Source organism: Dendrobates tinctorius, unplaced genomic scaffold, assembly GCF_039654945.1.
Source record: "Dendrobates tinctorius isolate UK_male_01 unplaced genomic scaffold, ASM3965494v1 ptg000075l, whole genome shotgun sequence".
Taxonomy (NCBI): Eukaryota; Metazoa; Chordata; class Amphibia; order Anura; family Dendrobatidae; genus Dendrobates; species Dendrobates tinctorius.
This window is the reverse complement of record NW_027361743.1, coordinates 820,657-842,762: the sequence shown is the minus strand read 5'-3', so window position 1 is coordinate 842,762 and position 22,106 is coordinate 820,657. Positions and strand designations below refer to the sequence as shown.

Genomic DNA, 22,106 nt, shown 5'->3' with positions numbered 1-22,106 from the left:
TTGCACTATGACCACCACCATCACTTTTAACACCATAACTGCCCTGGGGCCTAGCTCTACCCATGGAGAGCTGTACCAACTGTGCTGCGCCACCAACTGCCAAAGTGGATCTGAACTGCAGCGTCGGCCATATTATTATTGCCGAACAACATGGGTGGCGTCACGACTTAATCCCCTATAAACTTTTCCCCACATTTTTATTGCATGCCAAGGGCCACGGACTGGGTCATTGCTGCCATGACATCCCCTGGAAAAATGTCCGGCCAGGTACTGAGTTCCCCGGACCTGCGGGGCGCTGCATAAGCATAGGAACAGATAAGGATGTATTCATAAGTTGAGGTCGGTCTTGTATGCATTTCTATGTTAGAAAAGGCTTCCATCTTGCCACTCTACCCCACAGGCAGTTCATCTAAACTGCATCGAAAGAAAAACATGGTGCTAAAGCAGCTTTACAGGCTGTTTTGGGTCTTACAAATGAAACATGTTAAATAAGCAAGTACATTAAAAAGCACACAAAAGGCAAGTTGATGAAGTTTCAACCGCATCTCAACTACAACATCCAAGTACACCCTAAGGCTCCATTTTTCATGGGTGTTGCAAATTTTATCTTAAATGATGCACAGATGCATTTTGTACATGTCCATTTTGTCTTGAACATCAACGGCACATAAAAAAAACAAAAAGAAAAACATGTCTAAGTGTGGTCTGCTAAGCCTGAAGGTTTTGAAGCAAAATTAACTGATATTTGGAACTGTTCATAATTTCTTCCATCTTGACTAAATACCCAGTTCCAGCTGAAAAACAGCCCCAAAAGCATGATGCTGCCTCCACCATGCTTCACTGTGGGTATGATTTTTTTTGTGATGTACAGTGTTGACTTTGAGGCAAACATACCTTTTGAATTATGGCAAAATTAAAGATTGGACTCATTAGACCATAAAAGATTTTCCCACATGGTTTTGTCAAACTTGATGTAAGCGTTGGCAAAATATACAATTGTCGGTCTTGTATGCATTTCTATGTTAGAAAAGGCTTCCATCTTGCCACTCTACCCCACAGGCCAGACCTATGAAGAATATGGGAGATTGTTTTCACATGCAGTACACAATTAATATTTTCCCAAAATTCCTGCAGCTCCTTTAATGTTGCTGTAAGCCTCTTGGCAGCTTTCTGGACCAATTTTCTTTTGACTTTTCATTTTGAGGGACGTCTAGTTCTAGGTAATGCCACTGTTCTGCCAAATTTAAATCAGTTCTTGATAACCATCCTCACAATGACCCATTTTATATTTAGAGAATTGGATTTTTTATTTTATTTTATAACCTTCTTCTGACTGATCACTTTCACCATTGACATCCCTTTGCTGTGTTGTAAGCTATTCAAGGACCATAGCTTTTACTGTAAATGCAGCTATGAAAATATTAGGAAAATCCTCCTAGAACAGATACTTTATCTGGGGATAACCAAAATCCCTGTAAATGAAGGCAACAGTGCACTGACTACTATTTAACATTAATATAAATGTGATTTGCTTATTCTGAACACAACCACATTCGCAATTATAACAGGGTTTTCAAACTTATGCAAAAACATTATTTTAATTTTGATCTTTTTATTTTCTTTAACAAAATGATTTCAGTTTGTTTCTCTATGGATATGTACAGATTAATTGCAGACCTTTTTCCCATAATCTACTTGGTGTGATTTTTTTTTACATGTCAAAAACCTGGTATTTTAATGGGGGGTGTATAAACTTTTTTTTATCTATTGTAAAAGATTTACCAGCATTACTGTGTAAGACCACAGCTAATACATTGCAATAGTAAAGTAAGCTGCACTATATAGAAAACTCAGACTGGCTGCATAAGTTGAAACTGATATATAAAACCTTCCCCCATTCCCAAATCACCATCGTTCTCCACTTTAGTCATACGGGAGAACACTGGGAACTCTCTGCACTTCCGCGCTAGTTTTGTTTATCAGAAAATCAGCTACAACTTCTGCTCCTAACCCAAACATCTAGAAAACTAAAAATTTTTCATTTGTCTTCTTTGATGCCAAGCAATACTCCACATGAATGTGTAATGTCTGTGGGAGACAGCAGCAGGGTATTTGTATTCAGTCTGCAATAAAAATAGTACAAAACATAGAAACGTGGGGAAAGGAAAGTACCATCATGTACAGTGAAGGAAATTATCTGATCCCTGACTGATTTTGCAAGCTTGCCCACTGACAAAGACATGAACAGTCTATAATTTTAAGGGTAGGTTAATTTTAACATTGAGATATAGAATATCAAAAATAAAATCCAGAAAATCACATTGTATAAATTATATACATTTATTTGCATTTTGCAGTGAGAAATAAGTATTTAATCCCCTACCAACCATTAAAAGTTCTGGCTCCTACAGACCAGTTTTACGCTTCTAATTATCTCATTACCTGCATTAAAGACAGCTGTCTTACATAGTCACCTTTATAAAAGACTCCTGTCCATAGACTCAATTAATCAGTCAGACTCTAACCTCTACAACATGGGCAAGACCAAAGAGCTTTATAAGGATGTCAGGGACAAGATCATAGACCTAAACAAAGCTGGAATGGGCTGCAATACCATATGTAAGGAGCTGGGTGAGAAGGAGACAACTGTTGGTGCAATAGTAAGAAAATGGAACAAATACAAAATGACTGTTAATCGACATCGATCTGGGGCACCATGCAAAATCTCACCTCGCGGGGTATCCTTGATCATGAGGAAGATGAGAGATCATCCTAAAACTACACGGGGGGAACTTGTTAATGATCTCAAGGCAGCTGGGACCACAGTCACCAAGAAAACCATTGGTAACATATTACGCCGTAAAGGTTTAAAATCCTGCAGTGCCTGCAAGGTCCCCCTGCTCAAGAAGGCACATTTGCAGGCCCGTCTTAAGTTTGTCAATGAACATCTGGATGATTCTGTGAGTGATTGGGACAAGGTGCTGTGGTCAGATGAGACAAAAATTGGGGTCTTTGGCATTAACTCAACTCGCCGTGTTTGGAGGAAGAGAAATGCTGCCTATGACCCAAAGAACACCTTCCCCACTGTCAAGCAAGGAGGTGGAAACATTATGTTTTGAGGGTGCTTCTCTGCTAAGGGCACAGAACTTCTTCACAGCATCAATGGGAGAATGGATGGAGCCATGTACTGTAAAATCCTGAGTGACAACCTCCTTCCCTCTGCTAGGACATTAAAAATGGGTCATGGCTTGGTCTTCCAGGAAGACAATGAACCAAAACATACAGCAAAGGCAACAAAGGAGTGGCTCAAAAAGAAGCACATTAAGGTAGGGCCGGTTTTAGGCAAAGTGGGGCCCTAGGCAAAAGTTTAAAATGGGGCCCCAAATGCTAACATACTGCACATCACACAGAAGCATTTCTGTTGTATTTACATTTGTTGAGTTCAGGCCGCTAAACGAGTGTGATTGACAATATTGTAGTCATCTGACGCTTGTTTCCCGGCCTCTTTACACCAACTGAGAAAGAATGATGGGAACAGAGCAATCAATATTAGATCAATCTATCCCCATACAGTATCATGTTTTCAGCAGCACATCTATAGTTTACACAGGCGATGTGCTGCTGAGAACAATGATTTCTGTTCCGGCATAAACAATCCAATTACCCAATTAATATGCAGCATTTTGCTTGTTTAGTATAATACACCCCATAGTCCTCCATATAGTATAATGTGCACCACAGTCCTCTATATTGTAAAATGCACACCCCATAGTCCTCCATATAATATAATGTGCCCCATAGTCCTCCATATAGCATAATACACATAATACACTCCCCATAGTCCTCCATATAATATAATACACTCTCCATAGTCCTTCATATAGTCCTCCATACATTGAAATACACTCTTCATTCCTCCATATAGTATTATACATTCCTCATAGTCCTCCATATATTAAAATACACTGCTAAGTCCTCCATATAGTTTAATACATGCCTCATAGTGCTCCATATAGTATTATACACTCCTCATAGTCCTCCACATAGTATCATACATTCCTCAGTCATCCATATAGTATAATACACTACTCAGTCCTCCATAGAGTATAATACACTACTCATAGTGCTCCATGTATTATAATACACTCCTCATGGTCCTCCATATAGTACAATACACTACTCAGTGCTCCATAGAGTATAATACACTCCTCAGTCCTCCATATAGTATAATACATGCCTCATAGTGCTCCATATAGTATAATACATATATTATAATACACTCCTCAGTCCTCCATATAGTATAATACACTCCTCATAGTCCTCCATATATTATAATACAGTCCTCATGGTCCTCCATATAGTACAATACACTACTCAGTGCTCCATAGAGTATAATACACTCCTCAGTCCTCATATAGTACAATATACTACTCATAGTCCCCCATATATTAAAATACACTGCTCAGTCCTCCATATAGTATAACACACTCCTCTGTTATGATTGAGTCACCGTAGGAGGCAAAAACAGAAATGCTAGCTAAGTCCAGAAAACCAGAGAGGTTGGCAGCTATCGGATTGCAGACCCCTGATCCTATCACAACAACTAACAGTAGCCGTGGGGTGTTCCTACGATGCCCTAGACCCCTCGATCACAGCCGGAGAAATAACTAGGCCTAAAGAAAGAAATGGGAAATCTAAACTGCCCCAGAGCAGACCCCAAAGCAAAGGCAGCCCCCAACATATAATGACGGTGAAGCAAGATGAAAACACTAACACAGACAGAAAGATAGACTGAGCAAAGACGGGGCCCAAAACTACCTAGATAGGAAAGGACAGGTAGGCTGCTGTCTGCAATCCGTGAAAAACCCTATGAAAATAAGAGCCAATAAGCTGACAGTAAAAAAGGCCCTGAAGACGCTAGGCTTCAAAAAAGCTATGTCAGTACTCAGGAATATTCTGAAGACAGAGCAACCGGCAAAAGGAGATTCAGCTCATCCCAGCAGGGAATGGCAGAATCCAGAAAAGCAAGGAAAACAAACACAAAACACAAATGCAAACAGGCAAAGCAGAAACTTAGCTTTAGGGAAGCAGGAATCAGAATGGTGTCCTGAGAGTCCACAGAGAAATCACCCGCAGGGCAGGAGGGCGTCGGCAGCCTTATATCCAGTCAGTGACTCCACTCAGCCAGTCATCCTCATTAGACTCAGGTGCCTGATAATCTGGCTCATTACCTTCCTTTACCAGAATAGGGAGTTTCCCAGACCTCAGTGAAGAAGGGGAAAATGAACTCACAACACTCCTCAGTCCTCCATATAGTATAATACATTCCTCAGTCCTCCATATATTAAAATACACTGCTCAGTCCTCCATATAGTATAATATACTCCTCATAGTGCTCCATATAGTATAATGCACGGCCATAGTCATCCATGTAGTACAATTCACTTCCCATAGTATAATGCACCCCATAGTTCTTCATATAGTATAATGTATTCCCCATAGTCCTCGATACAGTATAATGCAGCCCACATATAGTATAATGCTGCCACCCCACAGAGTATAATGCAGCCACTCCACAGAATATAATGTAGCCCCCTGAGTATAATGCAGCCCCACCATACAATATAATGTAACCCTCCATAGAATATGATGCAGTCCCCTCATATAATATAATGCAGCCCCTCCATAGAATATAATGTAGCCCCCTCAGAGTATAATGCAGCCCTCTATAGAATATAATGCAGCTCCCCATAGAATATAATGTAGCCCCTCCATAGAATACAATGAAGCCCTCCTCATATAGTATAATGCAGCCACCCATAGAATATAATGTAGCCCCCCACTCCCACCCCTGAGAATGGCCCCACAGTACTCACTGATATATTAAAAAAACACTGTCCTCACCTCTCTTCGTGCCCTGCACTGCTCCCGGCTCGGCTCCAGTCTCAGCGGCTGCAGTCTGCCCGGCACACAGCAGGTACATGATGAAGTGACATCATTGCGCACTCGCATTGTCAGAGGCAGAGGGAAATGATGGAAGAGGGAGTGTCACATGACGCTCTCTCCTCTATCGTTGCTTTGAACTGTACCGGTGTAAGCGCAGGCGTGGGGAGTCGGTGCTGGCGAGGCAGAGTCGGGCGCTGGTGGCAGGTGACTGGCTGGGGGCCCCTCGGGGAGCGGGGGCCCTAGGCAGTTGCCTGGTCTGCCTGCCGCTAATGCTGGCCCTGCATTAAGGTCATAGAGTGGCCTAGCTGGTCTCCAGACCTTAAACCCATAGAAAACTTATGGAGGAAGTTGAAGCTCTGAGTTGCCAAGAGACAGCCTCAAAATTTTAATGATTTAGAGATGGTTTGCAAAGAGGAGTGGACCAAAATTCCTCCTGACATGTGATCAAACCTCATCATTAGCTACAAAAATCGTCTGACTGCTGTGCTTGCCAACAAGGGTTTTGCCACCAAGTATTACGTTTTTTTGCCAGAAGGATCAAATATTTATTTCTCACTGCAAAATGCAAATAAATTTATATAATTTATACAATGTGATTTTCTGGATTTTATTTTTGATATTCTATCTCTCAATGTTAAAATTAACCTACCCTTAAAATTATACTATTCAAGTCTTTGTCAGTGGGCAAACTTACAAAATCAGCAAGGGATCAAATAATTATTTCCTTCACTGTAGAAACGTCCCATAACGCTCAATCTATAACTACACATACACCAATATATACAGAAGTACAACCATAGCTCACTACTATATGCTGCTGACATACTGTATAATACAGCCATATAACACTGTATATGCAACCAGTGAGACCCAGCTACTCCCATCTACTGTTTGGAGAAGTCTGGCCACATGTGGTCTTCATGGAAGGTTTGTAGCCAAAACTCACAAATTCAACATGAAAACAAGACCAAGTGACTCTACTATGTACAAAAATAGTACCAACAAAGTGAGTATAAAAAATCATTAAAAAGCATGCATGGAGACGCACCAAGTAAATAACTAAATACCAACAAAAGAGATAAAGTGACAACTAAGTCATTAAAATGTAGAGTTTATTGAAACATATTAAAATAAATTAAAAAAAAAACTTTATATATGAAATGGAGCAGAGTGCCAAAAAATTAGGGAAAAAAAGAAAACACTATACACCAGTACAAGAGGGATAGCTAATACTACTGTAGTGAAGAGAGAGAGAGGATTCAAAAAGATATAAATAAACTGGAGCAGTGGGCAGCAACTAACAAAATGGTTTTTAACAGGGAGAAATGCAAAGTACTACATCTGGGCAATAAAAATGAAAAAAGCATATACAGAATGGGAGGAATAGGGCTAAGCAACAGCACATGTGAAAAAGACTTAGGTATACTAATAGGTCATAAACTGAACATGAGTCAACAGTGTGATGCAACAGCAAAAAAGGCAAATGCATTTCTGGGATGTATTAACAGAAGTATACAGTCTAGATCACGTGAAGTCATTATTGTCCTCAACTCCTCTTTGGTCAGACCTCATCTGGAATACTGTGTCCAGTTTTGGGCACCACATTTTAAAAAAGACATCAACAAACTGGAGCAAGTTCAGAGAAAAGCGACCAGAATGGTGACCGGTCTGCAAACCATGTCCTGTGAAGAACGGTTACAGGATTTGGGAATGTTTAGCTTGCAAAAAATATATATTCTCTATATTTACTTGCATAAAGAAGACTGAGAGAAGAGTTAATAGCTGTCTACAAATATCTCAAGGGCTGTCACATTGTAGAAGGATCATCTTTATTCTCATTTGCACAAGGAAAGACTAGAAGCAATGGGATGAAATTTAATGGGAGGAGACACAAATTAGATATAAAAAAAACTTTTTGGCAGGGTGATCAATGAGTGGAACAGGCTGCCACGAGAGGTGGTGAGTTCTCCTTCCATGGAAGTCTTCAAACAGAGGCAGGACAGACATCTGTCTGGGATGATTTAGCGAATCCTGCTTTGAGCAGGGGTTTGAATCAGATGGCCCAGGAGGTCCCTTCCAACTCTACCATTCTGTGATTCTAAGTAGATGCTAATACATCCAATCAAAAGTGTATAAACACAAATGTGTGTAGCTGAAAAAAACTCTACACTAAAGGTGTTATGCTAGAAGGTGAGAGATGTACAGAGATTAGGCGTAGCACTTATATCCAATGATGCACTATGATTTAGTGGTTGTTTAATGTTGGACCCCTGGCCCCAATGCACATTTCACTCAAGGCTTCATCAGGAGGCATCTATGTACAAAAGTATAGGAATTGGGGTTGCAGAAAAATGGCAGCAGGTGCTCTGAACTGATGAGTCAAAATGCAAAATATTTGGCTGTAACTGAAGGAAGTTCGCAAAGTGCCAGAGAGCAGCACAATAATGAGTGTATGCAGGAACAGTGAAGCATGGTGGAGGGTCCCAGCAAGTTTAGGCTGTATTTTAACAACTGGAGTTGGAGATATATTCAGGATTGTGTCCTCAATCCTGATAAATACAGACAGGCACTTATTCATCGTGCAATACCATCAGGAAGGCATGTGATTGACTTAAATTTATTCTGCATCAGGATAATGACCCCAAGCATCCAGACAATGTAATTAAGAACTATCATCAGCATAAAGGAGAACAATGTGTCCTGGAAGTGATAATCCGGCCCCACAGAGCCCTGATGTCACACCTTCCTGTCTATCTAGGATTAAATGAAGACACAGAAGGATTTGCACATGAAAATTTGTGTTTAGATCTCCAAGATATTTTAAACAATCTTTCGGAGAATGTGTGAAATGTAGTTGTTTAAGAAATGGGGCTGACATTTGCAAATGGATAATCCTCCTAACAAAATCATTAGTGGAAACACGATCATTTACTGAACTTTGGCCAAATTTTGCCCATTTCGGAGGAAAATGCTCGGAAATCCAAACATGAATCCCAATGTGCAACGTTCGTTCTGATTTTGAGATTGGCGATTGTTTTCCAAACAAGTTAGTTCATCTCTACTCCTAGCTACTTGCAATACAATAGGAATGGTCATTGTGGAATTAATAAGATAGTAGAAAGGCACCATGGGGCCCGTATAGTTTCACTCCGGTTCCACATTTTGATGTAGACTTATGTTATTCTTGCCAACTCTCCCGCAGTTACTGGCCGACCTCCCCAACTCCCAGAATAATTGTCACATCTTCTTGATGCCAAAAACTTTGAAACCTATTAGATACCAGTGATTGGGGGCACAATTATTGGGAAAAATATCAGGTGCCATGGCAAGCCCAGTGCACACAGAGGTCTTCTGGACGTCCACCAGTATGGTGATCAGCATCATGTAGGTCATAAGCATCAGTGCCTGTCCAACCTCTTCCTGGCTGTTCTCTCCCATGTATGGAGAGGTCGAGATCTCTTTGAAGTTGGCCCCCAGCCATTATTTCGCTACTAGTCAGCAATGTTCTATATTATATTATGGTTATAATTTATGGCACTATAACTGTATAGCAGCAAAAAGTTCAAGGACTTCTTTTGGTGGATCACAGCCACAGTATTTTCGTCTCTTAGCACATATGCTGCGTATACACACAGACTAAGGCTTGTTCAGTATTTTTTGTCAGTATTTGTAAGCCAAAACCAGGAGTGGGTGAAAAATGATGTGCAATGCTTAAGGTAAGACTTAAGGCCCCGTCACACATAGCGACTCACCAGCGATCCCGACAACGATATCAACATGTCAGGATCGCAGGTGTGTCGCTACATGATTGCTGGTGAGCTGTCAAACAGACAGCTTCACCAGCGATCAGGACCAGCGACGCCGAGCGCGCGGCGTCGCTGTGTACATTAGTTACCAGCGCGCTGATACAGGGAGCTGGTAACCAAGGTACACATCGGGTATCTAAGGGACGTCCGTCACTTAGAAACCCAATGTGTACCTTAGTTACCAGCTCCCTGCATCAGTGCGCTGGTAACTAATGTACACAGAGGGTTTCTAAGCCTGCGTCTACCTTAGTTACCAGCTGATCGCTGGTCTCCCGCCTGTCACACAGAGGGATGCGTGCTGGCCAGCGGGAGACCAGCGACCAAAAAAATGTCCAGGGCTTTCCTACAGCGATCAGCGATACCGGCAGGGGGGTAGCCAGACGTATATTTTTAGCAAACCAAAAAGAATAGGCTGTTATCTGTATGTTGGCTTTTGAATTTAAGCATTTCTTTCTGGCTGGTCAAGAAAACAGACTTTTGTTTGTGTAAGCCTGTAATATTGACTTGAATTGTGCGCTTGTCCTTCATGACTGGGCATGTTTACTGATATACTTAGGAGGAGGAAAAACTAGGTAACTAGACTAAATAATCAAGTAATGCTGCTTGATCTTATCTCCATTCTTACCCTTTATATATATATACTGAATCAAGGACACTTTTAAAGTATAAAAATAGGTTACATGCCTCGGTATAGACTGACAGAGAGAGAGAGAGACAGCCAGAGATTCTGCCAAGACATCCAAACATCCAGGGGATCCTAAAGGACTACTGGCAATTCATCATGGCTCCATCATGAGGGACACAGAGCTATAATTCTACAGGAAACAACCTAGGAGTTTTTGGCCCCTTTAGGAAGAATACAAATCTGCTTCACCGACCATCGCTGAACCATGGATATGTTTGGAGAAAGCCAGGATTGGGACCCACCAGTCGTCTGGCTCCATGGAGATGTTCGGAGAAGCCAGGTGGTGACCCTCGGATCAACTGTACCTCAATGGACTGTAACAGCTGCCATTAACCCGGCAAGTCAGCTGGTGAGACTTTGTAATGTGCACCATCTTGAGGTATTTTGCTGGGACTGTTCTATGTGTTATCTGCCTGTTTTGTGGTTCAATAAAGCATTGCCACACTGTTTTACCCGCACCCTGTGTTGTCTGAGTAGCATTATGCCCACGCTAAAAGGAGAGCGGGCATTTGGTGGGATGATCCCTCGTCCATGTGGTTTCGGATAGTGGACCTGGGTGCCCGCCAACCTCTGTGTTTCCACAAGTATATGTAAGCCAAAACCAGGAGTGGAACAATCAGAGTAAAAGTATAACAGAAACACGTCACCACTCCTGTATTTATCCCCCACTCCTGGCTTTGACTTACAAATACTGATGCAAAATACTGATCAAATACTAAATGTGTGAAAGTGGCCTAAGTGATCCTGAGACTATAGCTCTGAATTTCAAGGATAAGGCACTGCATCTCTGTAACCCAGCCCTAACTTGGACATTTGATTACATTTTTTTTCTTATGTACACTGATTACCTCCTGCAGATACTGCTGCTCCTCTAATTCTGGAACACTTTTTATTTTACTTTTGTGCCCCTCCATTCCGTGGCCCATGAATAATAATGGTGCAATTTTTTCTTCAACCAACCACCAGCGTATATCACAGAACTTCACTTTGGGCATTAATTTTTGTCTTCTGATGCTTGCCAATCGGAGAAATCCTGTAGTATACGCCTATTTGGTTGAAATTTGCAGCAATATTACCGAGGGGCACAACTTTGGAACGGAGGGGCACAGAAGGAAAAGAAAAACTTCCGGAATCAGTGGAGCAGGGGCAATTGAAGGAGGTGCTAAGTTTAATAATATAAAAATGTACGAAAAATCCTCTTGAGATGGAACAGAGGGGTGAATACTCGACCTCCACTCCATTCATTGTCCAAGAGACTGCTTGAGATATAGGAGCTCTGTGCTTGGCTGTCTCTGGCCGTCCAGTAGACAATGTAAGGAGCAGAGGTCAAGCCTACACACCTTCGTTCCATTCTGCAGAACCCCATTCTTAGGATCCGTGGCCTGGTTTCGGTAGCATAGGGGCTCCCAGCAGTCAGACCCCCAGTCATCAGTATGTTATCCCCTATCGTATGGACAGGAGATATATATGGTTTATAGCATTAGTTTGGAACTTGTGGGTCTACATCTTACCGCATCTGCAGTTCTCCCAGACATGCTGGGAGTTGTAGTTTTGCAACTGGAAAGAAACAGATAAAATACAGTATCGCTCTATTATAGGAAACGGCAGGAAGATTCAGTTCATTTTAAGAAACAAAATGCAATAATAATTGAGCGGAGAAACCAACATAATTAAAGTCCCTCATTAGATCGTCTTCGTTCTCAATTAGTTGATTTCAAGAAACGTGACATCACATTCCCACTTCCAGGCATTCGTATGTTGTGTACAAGTAGTTTCTGCCATAATTGCTTTTAAAAAAAAATAATAATAATGATAACAGCAATCATTGATTCATTAGGACATTGTCGTCATGTTGAACTCAAGGATCATAGCAATTTGCTGTATTCACAAAAAAAAGTGTGGAGGTAAGGGTGAAAGAGAAGCCATATAAATCACACAGATGGCATTTTCAATGGTTTATAATTCAGATGCCATATTTGTACATTCAGACTGAAAGGGGTTGTAACCGTGCATTTTTTCCCCCAGAAACAGCGCCATTCTTTTTCATAGGCTGTCTATGGTATTACATGGCAATAGAAATAGCTTATGAAAAACATTGGCATAAAAGAGTTTGCACATAATTACGGTACATAATAAGTAGTGAATACTAGGAACACCAATGTAGAGATAGGACTAAATGAGGACAAATCGTCAGCTTATTCATAAGAAAAAAAGAGGAGAAGCAAAAAACGATCATAGAGTCCAAATCTATAGTGAAAAATAACATCTTTACTAGATAAAAAGGCATAGGGAGACGCAACCATGTGACACACATAAAATCATGCAATGAAGACTGCTGAGAACTCACGGAAACAGATGAGCAAACATAGAAAACAGTCCTGATTTATAGTATGTTAATACAGACTAATGCACATATCCCACAAGATTTAGATTTCATGTATCAAAGTATAAACTAAGTCCATGGGAAGAAAAAATGTCTAAATAAAAGGACTGTGTGAAACCTGCAACGTGGTGTAGGTAAAGACCTCATAGCTACAAAGTATAAGTGTAACACGAACCAACATAGACCGAGTCCCAGATAATCAGATGACAGGGTGCATAGACATCTACACAGGAGTCAGAACAGCACAATGTTGGAGACAAATAAAGAGGGGTATTGAGGTATAGTACCTGGAGAGTAGCACCAGCAGGGGCTCATGGTTCTGTTTGTACACCCCAACACCGTTTCGGATAGACACCCTCGTCAGGGGGCTTGTACTATGCTTGGCATATGTGCTCAGTTTGGTAGTTCAGCAGTTTCTTAAAACCTAGCCAGATTTGCCTGAGCTTTTGGTCAAGGTGTGTCAGCACCCATTTCCAAAAGTATATATATTTATATATATATATATATATATATATATATATATATATATATAACACATTACAAAAAAAAACAGTGAGAAATTTGCCTGAATTCAATTTACTCATCCATACAGTTTAATGGGCCCTCTGTTACATTTCGGTGTTATTTAAAATTTAAAAAATAAAAAAACCTCAAAAAAATGTTTATGGATTCAATGATTCATCCATAATAATAATAATAATAAATTTTATTTTTATAGCGCCGACATATTCCGCAGCACTTTACATTTCAGAGGGGATTTGTACAGACAATAGACATTACAGCATAACAATCACACACAGTAGATTATAACAGATACCAAGAGGAATGAGGGCCCTGCTCGCAAGATTACAGTCTATGAGGAAAGAGGTGGACACGAAAGGTGGGTGGTAACAGTTGCCCTGATTGTATGGACCAGCCATAATGTTAAGTGTGTAACAGTACAAACACAGAGGGCTATTGGATGCATAAAGCACGTGGGAACATGATGCAGGAAATCTGGTTATGGTAAAACTTTTGGCTGTGCCACCCAGGGATAGATTAGGTTAATGTGTTGAGGTGATAGGCCAGTCTGAATAAATGCGTTTTCAGGGCACGCTTAAAATTGTGGGGATTGGGGACTAATCGTATTGACCTGGGAAGTGCATTCCAAAGAATTGGCGCGGCACATGTAAAGTCTTGGAGACGGGAGTGGGAGGTTCTGACTATTGAGGATGCTAACCTCAGGTCATCAGCAGAACGGAGGGCGCAGGTAGGATGGTATACTGAAACAAGGGAGGAGATGTAGGGTGGTGCTGAGCTATGGAGGGCTTTGTGGGTGAGGGTAATAAGTTTATACTGAATTCTGGAGTGGATGGGTAGCCAGTGTAATGACTGGCACAAGGTAGAGGCATCGGTGTAACGATTGGTGAGGAATATGATCCTGGCTGCAGCATTCAAGACAGATTGGAGAGGGGAGAGTTTGGTAAGAGGGAGACCGATTAGAAGAGAGTTACAATAGTCGAGACGAGAATGAATAAGAGAAACAGTAAGAGTTTTTGCAGAGTCAAAAGTAAGAAAAGGTCGAATTCTAGAAATGTTTTTGAGGTGCAGATAACAAGAGCGAGCCAGTGATCGAATGTGGGGGGCAAAGGAGAGCTCGGAGTCAAGTATGACCCCAAGACAGCGGGCCTGTTGCTGGGGAGTAATAGTGGAACCACACACAGAAATGGCAATGTCGGGTATAGGTACATTAGTAGAGGGAGGAAACACCAGGAGTTCAGTCTTTGACAGGTTCATCCATACACTAACGCGGTCCTTTTTACATTTCACTGGTATATTAAATTCTTAAAAAAAACACTTCTCGAAATTTTTATGGATTCAGTGAATCATGCACACAGTTTAACGTGCTTTGTGTAAAACAATGGTGGGTTAAATTTTTAAAAGCCTCTAGGTCTGGTACAGTCCACAAAATATTTTTGGTAAAAAAATGACTACACAACTATATTTTGTTCACAATATTTGAGTGAGGTAATATTGTTGATACCTTCAAGGTTGTATGGATGCCCATGCTTTTAATTTTTGGCAGGTTTTGCATTTTGTGAATAGCCTTTATGAGTCTAGGAGTACCACTACATGACAATTTGAAAAGAATGTAGGAGGCCCTCCTTTATGTATAATACAGGATGTATATTGACAGTTCTTGGTACCTTCATAAATGACACCGAAACTTCCAAATTTATTTACTAAAAATTTAAATTTTGGTTTACATAAATTATTATTTATTAACCTTAAAGTGACGTATAAGTGTGACCCCATTGTTCTCAGCAGCATTCTGGGAGTCAGAGACGCTTCCAGGGTTCTTCCCTATACTGTTCTTCTTCCATTCAGCACTTTTTCCATCCATTTCCACATTTTCATTGCCCCCAGACCTCTTTGTAGGGTCTGCTGGAAAAATGCTCAGATTTCTCATTGACTCCCATTATTCTTGCTACTCGAAACGAGCACTCAATCATTACGAATTACTGTGTTCGAGAAAAGAGCATTTTAGTGCTCGCTCATCTCTATCTATGATGATTACATCATGCCGAGACTATTAATTAGACGAGGCATTGGGGATGATGTTAGGTAGGAGGACATTTGTAGGACTCTGGCCCGGCAAAATCTTGCAAATCTTTTTGCTCCTCTCTGCTTACATGTGTCCATTTCTTCCTTCACCTCTCAGCAGGATGCCATAGTGATTGCAGGTAGATATTGTGACAGTGATAAGACCATCCTTAAAATACACAAAACCCATTTTCAGGGTCCGGAATATGCACCTGCACTACAAGAGACCAGCCTTGAAGCAGGGGTGTAACGACTGGGTCCGTGCTGGAGGAAGGCCTGTCGGCACCAATGACTATATCACCTGGATGTGCGTCCTCAAATTATTACAGGAACGAGCCCAGGATGGGTAATATTAATTTAGGGATGTGACCAGGAGTGGGTCATTATTACTGGAAGAGGCTGGGGGAATATCATTGAATGGGTGAGAAAACACGTTTTTAAATGTTCTTTAATGCTACAAAGACCACACATCTGATCAACATGCAGCTAGGGGGTCCAGGGACAAAATTTTGTACCGAGGCCCATTGGATTCTTGTTACTCCCCTGCCCTGAAGTAATAATGTGGAGATGGGGTCCACCATGGGCATCAAGTCTATGTCTCAAGTATTTGGCAGTGAATCATTTGTAGACCTGCACCTTCCACTTAGGCCTCATTCTGAAGTCCATTTTTTTTTGCAAATGAGTAAAAACAGACCATTTTTCATATGTATGCTAGATCTGATTTTCAATCATTTTCGGTCCTTTTTTACTTCAGTTTGATATCCGTATTTTTTTGTATGCAAAAACAATAATAATTCAAGCTTCTCTTACCCATTTACAAGTGATGAACCAGGCAGCTGTCACGTGACACATTTTTTTCATTGACTGTTAAGTCACCTGTCCTAGCTCCAGTGCCGGGCTTTGCCTCCTTCCACTTCTAATTATCGTCCCAGGTTCTTCTGGTTGCAATCCAGAAACTCCCGACCTCAGTCCAACTAATCCTGATGCTATTGCCCATTGCATTCTCAGCCCTTCTATGTCAAGTTAAATGTTTAGAAAACCATCTCTGCTATCAAGGTGTCTGATGATGTACAGTACATGTTTCTGTTATCTTGATGCTTTTGCATATTTACAACTCTGTGCTACAAGATATCAAATTGCTTGTACGTCTCTGCTATACCTGTGTGTAATGTTTAGCTCAAAGACACCACTGCTTGTGTAGCCACAAAGCACCAGAACAATATTTAAAAGACAGGGTACATATACAATATAGTGGTCTAATAAGGAGGAAAAAGTGATGGAAGAACATCAATATCCTATAACACACATAGTTAAAGCATGGTTACATCTAATTCATGTTATAATGGTCTGGTCAAAAAGTACCTGGAATCAAAATAGGACATGTGGAAAATATTGGTATCAAGCATAAATGCTTGTGTGTATATATATATATATATATAGCAGTGGAAGATGTATAAGTTAGTGGTGTCACGATTCCTCCTCTCACGGTGTCCTAGGGACGCAGTGAGCGACAGCTCAGCCACTCTATAGCATCAGGGGCAAGCTGGGCTGTAAGTACTGTGATAATCTAGCTGGTCCTGTTGTGTTTGCTCCAGGTGTCACATGTTCAGGATGATTGCTTAGCCATTTAGCTGTCTGACAATGGCAAGACCATGGTCAGTCGTAGCTTTGCTCAGTGGTGTGTGTGCCTTGTGATTAGAGTTCTGCTATTATGATCTTTGTTGCCTGACCTTTGCCTTTTCACCATTCTCTTGTATTGCCCCTTTGCCTGTGAAATACTCTGATATTTTCTGCCTGACCTCGGACTTTGTCTTCTGACCATTCCTTTGCCTTTGACATGCTCTCCTGGTATTTGACCCCGAACTCCTTCACTTCCTTGACTCATGGCTTGTCCGTGAGTAGTGTCTCAGCATCACAAGTGCCAAGTGCTCTACTTACCCATAATAAATCAGGGTAGATGGACCCTCCTCACTGCCCCAATTCCTGTCTATAAGCACACTTCTGCAAGCAGGACACCAGTGTGCCTATACATCTCTGCTATTCCAGTGTGACTGCATTCCTGCAGCAAAATGCCCGTTGACCATCTGTGTTCTTCCTGTACAATCTGCACATCTGTCTCAGCTGCATCTAATGCTTCCAGCCCCACTGGACCATCTTCCCTGGTCTATGTGCCATACGGCAGCATACTTCACTGGTCCGTGTGCCATATGGCAGGTTCAGCTCCACTGCATCATCGCCTCCAGGTCCGCGTTGAATACCCTGCCTTACAGCTTAAAGAATACTCCTCACCTGGTGAGCTCATAGCAAAAAAATTTTAATGGGGGGGATTTGATCAGTGATCAAAATAGACATGTCGCCGTGATTTGGCATGGAAGTCTCGGTGAACCAACCTCATAGACTATAATTGGTAAGTGTTTGGTGTAAGACAAATACATAATCTAATGTATATTCAGAGGGACCTCATGTAGGCAGTGACAATGCATGGGGGGTGGCCTCAGGGGTGCAAAACTGTAAAAGAAAATTTGGAATGCTTAAGGAGTAGCGCTGCTACCGTCAAAGATCCCTAAAATGCAACTACCCCAAGCATTAATCGTTTTAAGGGGGCGCAAGAGTGACATTATTCATTTCTAAAGGGGGAATTATTGATTTACAGTGGGAACCCAGCATCCTTACCGACGCCACACTATGCTATTGCAGTAGGGTTGGACTTCAATTCTCCTAGTCCCTCCGGACTCACTTATTGCCGTGACCCCAGTTGGTGACCATTATTGATTGCGAATGATGAGGATAATAGTACTGGATGTCCTAGAGCAGTAGTCTCCAGCTCTCCGTTCGCTTTTATGAACCTGCTTTATATCCGGCATCTGTAGTATTGACAAATGGTGGAGCTAGATCTTCCAAGAAATCTCCAAGATTACTTCCAAAAAGCACCGTCCCAATCTCCATGTACGGTAGGGAGCTGTAGTCTACTCTGATGTAGCAGAGCCGATACTGTTTTACAGTCATATCAAAACCACAATGTACAAATAACGCACATCCAATGTCTTACATAAAGCACTCGGTTCTACATCTCTGATTTTCTTTTATATCTTTTGCTCTAAAAAAATGACTTATATTGCTTATGACAGAAACAGCGCCACCGTCATACCAAGACACTCTCTGGTATTACAGGTCATGTCTATTCAATACCAGACACATCTCACTGACAAAAACACTGGTGTTTCTGGGAAAAGGCAAAAGCCAACCATTTTTTCTCATCTAATATAAATCAGTAGTAACCTGAAATCCTAACAAGCAGCACGGATAATCACAAGGAGTTGTGCAGCCCGACACGCTCAGCTCTGCTGCCTCAAAGTCGTCACGTACATTTGCTGTTGCATTATGACATGATTGCTTAGATCTGTGGCTCTCAAGTTGGCTGCTGTCGGGGCATGCTGGAAATTGTAGTTCTTAGATACACTACACGGACCAAAGTATTGGGACGCACATCTTAATCAGTGAATCCAGGTTTCTCATTCAGCCCCTTTACTCCAGTACATGACATCTGGCCCCATTGTCCCCAGTGTGTAATATCTGCCCCGTCACCCCACCATGTATAACATCCGGCCCCTCGTCTGCCTTTACTAATGTGACAGCTCGGCCGGTCCCGTAATAGGAGCCACCGGGGTAACAAATCCAATCATGACATTTCTTCCTCCTATATCTTCCCCCATCACCGGTGAGGGATATTATTGAGAAGTGGAAATAACTGCAGGAACTCAGTCATGAAGTGGAGACCCCGTAATGTTACAGATCGGGGGGTCGAGTGCTAAGGAGCGGAGGGAAGAAAAGTCGCCAGTGCGCTGCTGACCCCATAACTGCAGAGTCCAGAGATCCTATGGTGTAACGTCAGCATAAACACTGCACCTCCTGCCGGGATCTTCATGGCCGAGCAGCTGCATGCTGCCATACATCACCAAGCACAATGCCGAGCGTCGGATGGAGTAGTGTAAAGCCGTCACCACTGGACTCTGGAGGAGACGTGTTCTGTGCAGTGACGGATCACACTTCTCAGATGGAGAAGTCTGGGTTTGATGATCCCAGGAGGACATTACCCCCTGACTGCATTGTGCAGCCTGTACAGACGGTGGAGGAGGATAATATTATGGGCTGTTATCAGGGGGCGGCCTCGGCCCCTCACCTCCAGTGAAGGGAAATCTTAATGATTCAGCACAAGACATTGTGGACACCTTAGCCTCCAGCTTTGTGGGAACAGTTTGGAGAAGACCCTTATCTGTCCCCATGACTGTGCCCAGTGCACAAGCTCCATACAGACATGAGGGGGAACATGAGCGGCCGCACAGAGCCCGGACCTCAGCCCCATCCAACAACTCTAATGGAGAATGTGACCCCGGCCTCCCCCCAACATCAGGGTCTGACCTCACTAATGCTCTACTGGAAGGAGGGGCAAAAACTCCCATAGACGCCTCCAAAATTGCACAGAAAACCTTCCCAGAAGAGGGGAAGTCGTTATATCTGCAAAGGGGCCGACTCCATATTAATGTTTATGGAGGCAGAACTGGAGGTCAGAAAATCTCCTGTAGGTGTAATGTGATGGGGGCACATACTTTTGTCCATGTCATGTAGCTGGAGAGCCATTGGTTAGAGACCACTGGGCTGCAACATAGCAGCCTACAGCAAGCTTATATATGGACATTTATAAAGCAAGCCTCCCGAGTCTACAGGTGCCTGTGCATGCTGGGAATTGTAGTCCTGTGACATCTGGAGACTAGGCCCACTTGCTGGAGAACCAGTAATATAAAGGTCATATTAAAATATTTTTTTTAAAAAATTAATACATTTTTGCGTCATAAATTATTATATGTCCAAATGAGGCATATCCCCAGTGACTAATATTAAATATATTACATAAGTCCCAGTAATGTCCTGGATATGGAGATCACTGGTTTCATGCTCCACTTGGACATCACATTTGGCCGGACCTTTTACAGCAGATTGCCAATTGCAACGGTTTCCCCACATATTTTCATGCATTGACTCCCAAAATGTATACGTAATATACAGTATATATATATATATATATATATGCCATTCCCACCCAAAAGCACAACATCCATCCTATCTGCCATCCATCCATCGCTCCCGGTCATTTCTACACATTTCTGCTAATGAGAGCCCACTTATAGTATAATGCCCGACTCATTGATTGCATAGGATAGATCACAGGTATGGGGTAGAACTACAAGTCACAGCATGCATTTTCAGGCAGAATCTGCTGGGAATTGTAGTTCTTGCCTATAATTATCGCATACAAATCTATATGATTGCCTATATATTACAATGAGGCACTTACATGTGACAATGTCCATAGTGGTGTGAAGAGTTATCACCCCCATCCTCCGCCTCCATAAGCAGGTAGTCCTGGCTCTCATTTCTGACAGCTGTGATGGGACAGTTGTTATTCCTTGACACATAAGGCTCACAGTGGCTCATGGTAATTCCAGAAATTCTCTTAGAAAAAGTCTTCTCCCCAGCAGAGACATGCAAGGCAAGGCAACTCAGTGTGTGTGCTTCATGCACAGAGATGGCAGTGATGCTCCCTATACCCTGAGTCCAGGAGCACAGGCAATATCTGCTGCTCTTAAAGACCCTCACATGCTTTTTATTCCCTCTATCTGATCCCCCCAGCTCCAATTCTTGACTTTCTGTCTTCACTCGCCCTCTGGCGGCAGAGAGTAGAATGCAGTTTCAGCGCAGGGATGAGTTGCAGCTGGTTTTGCTCTGATTGCTCATTATTGTTTTTCATCTCTTCACAAAATAGGCTTCTTTTTTTTTGTTTTCCAATCTGGAAAATGATTGGAAAGATAACGTGTAATCAACAGCCATATCTAATCAATTATGAATTATTTGCACGGAGCCAATATTCTGCAGCAGGATTCATTTGCACTAGTCTGCTATAAAGAAAAATGGAGAATGCTATGCAGATGATAATATCATAGGAATGCAACGTTATCTGTGGCCTGATGAAAATAAGGGGCATCCATTGACTTTAAGGGGAACCTATCAGCAAGTTTTTACATATGGAAGTTGTGGTATGGCGGTGTCAAGGCTTGTCACACATTGAAGTAGTGGTAGTATGGCAGTGTAAAGGCTTGTCACACATTGAAGTGGTAGTATGGTGGTGTAAAGGCTTGTTACACATTAAAGTTGTAGTATGGCAGTGTAAAGGCTTGTCACACATTAAAGTTGTAGTATGGCGGTGTAAAGGCTTGTCACACATTGAAGTAGTGGTAGTATGGCAGTGTAAAGGCTTGTCACACATTGAAGAGGTAGTATTGCGGTGTAAAGGCTTGTTACACATTAAAGTTGTAGTATGGTGGTGTAAAGGCTTGTCACACATTGAAGTAGTGGCGGTATGGTGGTGTAAAGGCTTGTCACATATTGAAGTGGTAGTATGGCGGTGTAAAGGCTTGTTACACATTAAAGTTGTAGTATGGCAGTGTAAAGGCTTGTCACACATTGAAGTGGTAGTATGGCGGTGTAAAGGCTTGTTACACATTAAAGTTGTAGTATGGCAGTGTAAAGGCTTGTCACTAGTGTTGAGCATTCCGATACCGCAAGTATCGGGTATCGGCCGATACTTGCTGTATCGGAATTCCGATACCGACTTCCGATATTTTTTCAATATCGGAATTCGGCATCG

The 22,106-nt window shown here is 41.9% G+C and overlaps 1 protein-coding gene across 1 annotated transcript in view; it reads right to left on the bottom strand.

Moving 5' to 3' along the window:
- The window catches only part of TRPC6 (transient receptor potential cation channel subfamily C member 6), a 257,446-nt gene extending 236,397 nt beyond the window's left edge, over positions 1-21,049 (bottom strand). The window contains exon 1 of the mRNA XM_073582937.1: positions 20,757-21,049. Within this exon, the coding sequence (XP_073439038.1) occupies positions 20,757-20,896 (140 nt within the window). The 5' untranslated portion in view covers positions 20,897-21,049. The remainder of the gene's footprint in view (positions 1-20,756) is intronic.
- Positions 21,050-22,106: the final 1,057 nt, after the last annotated feature.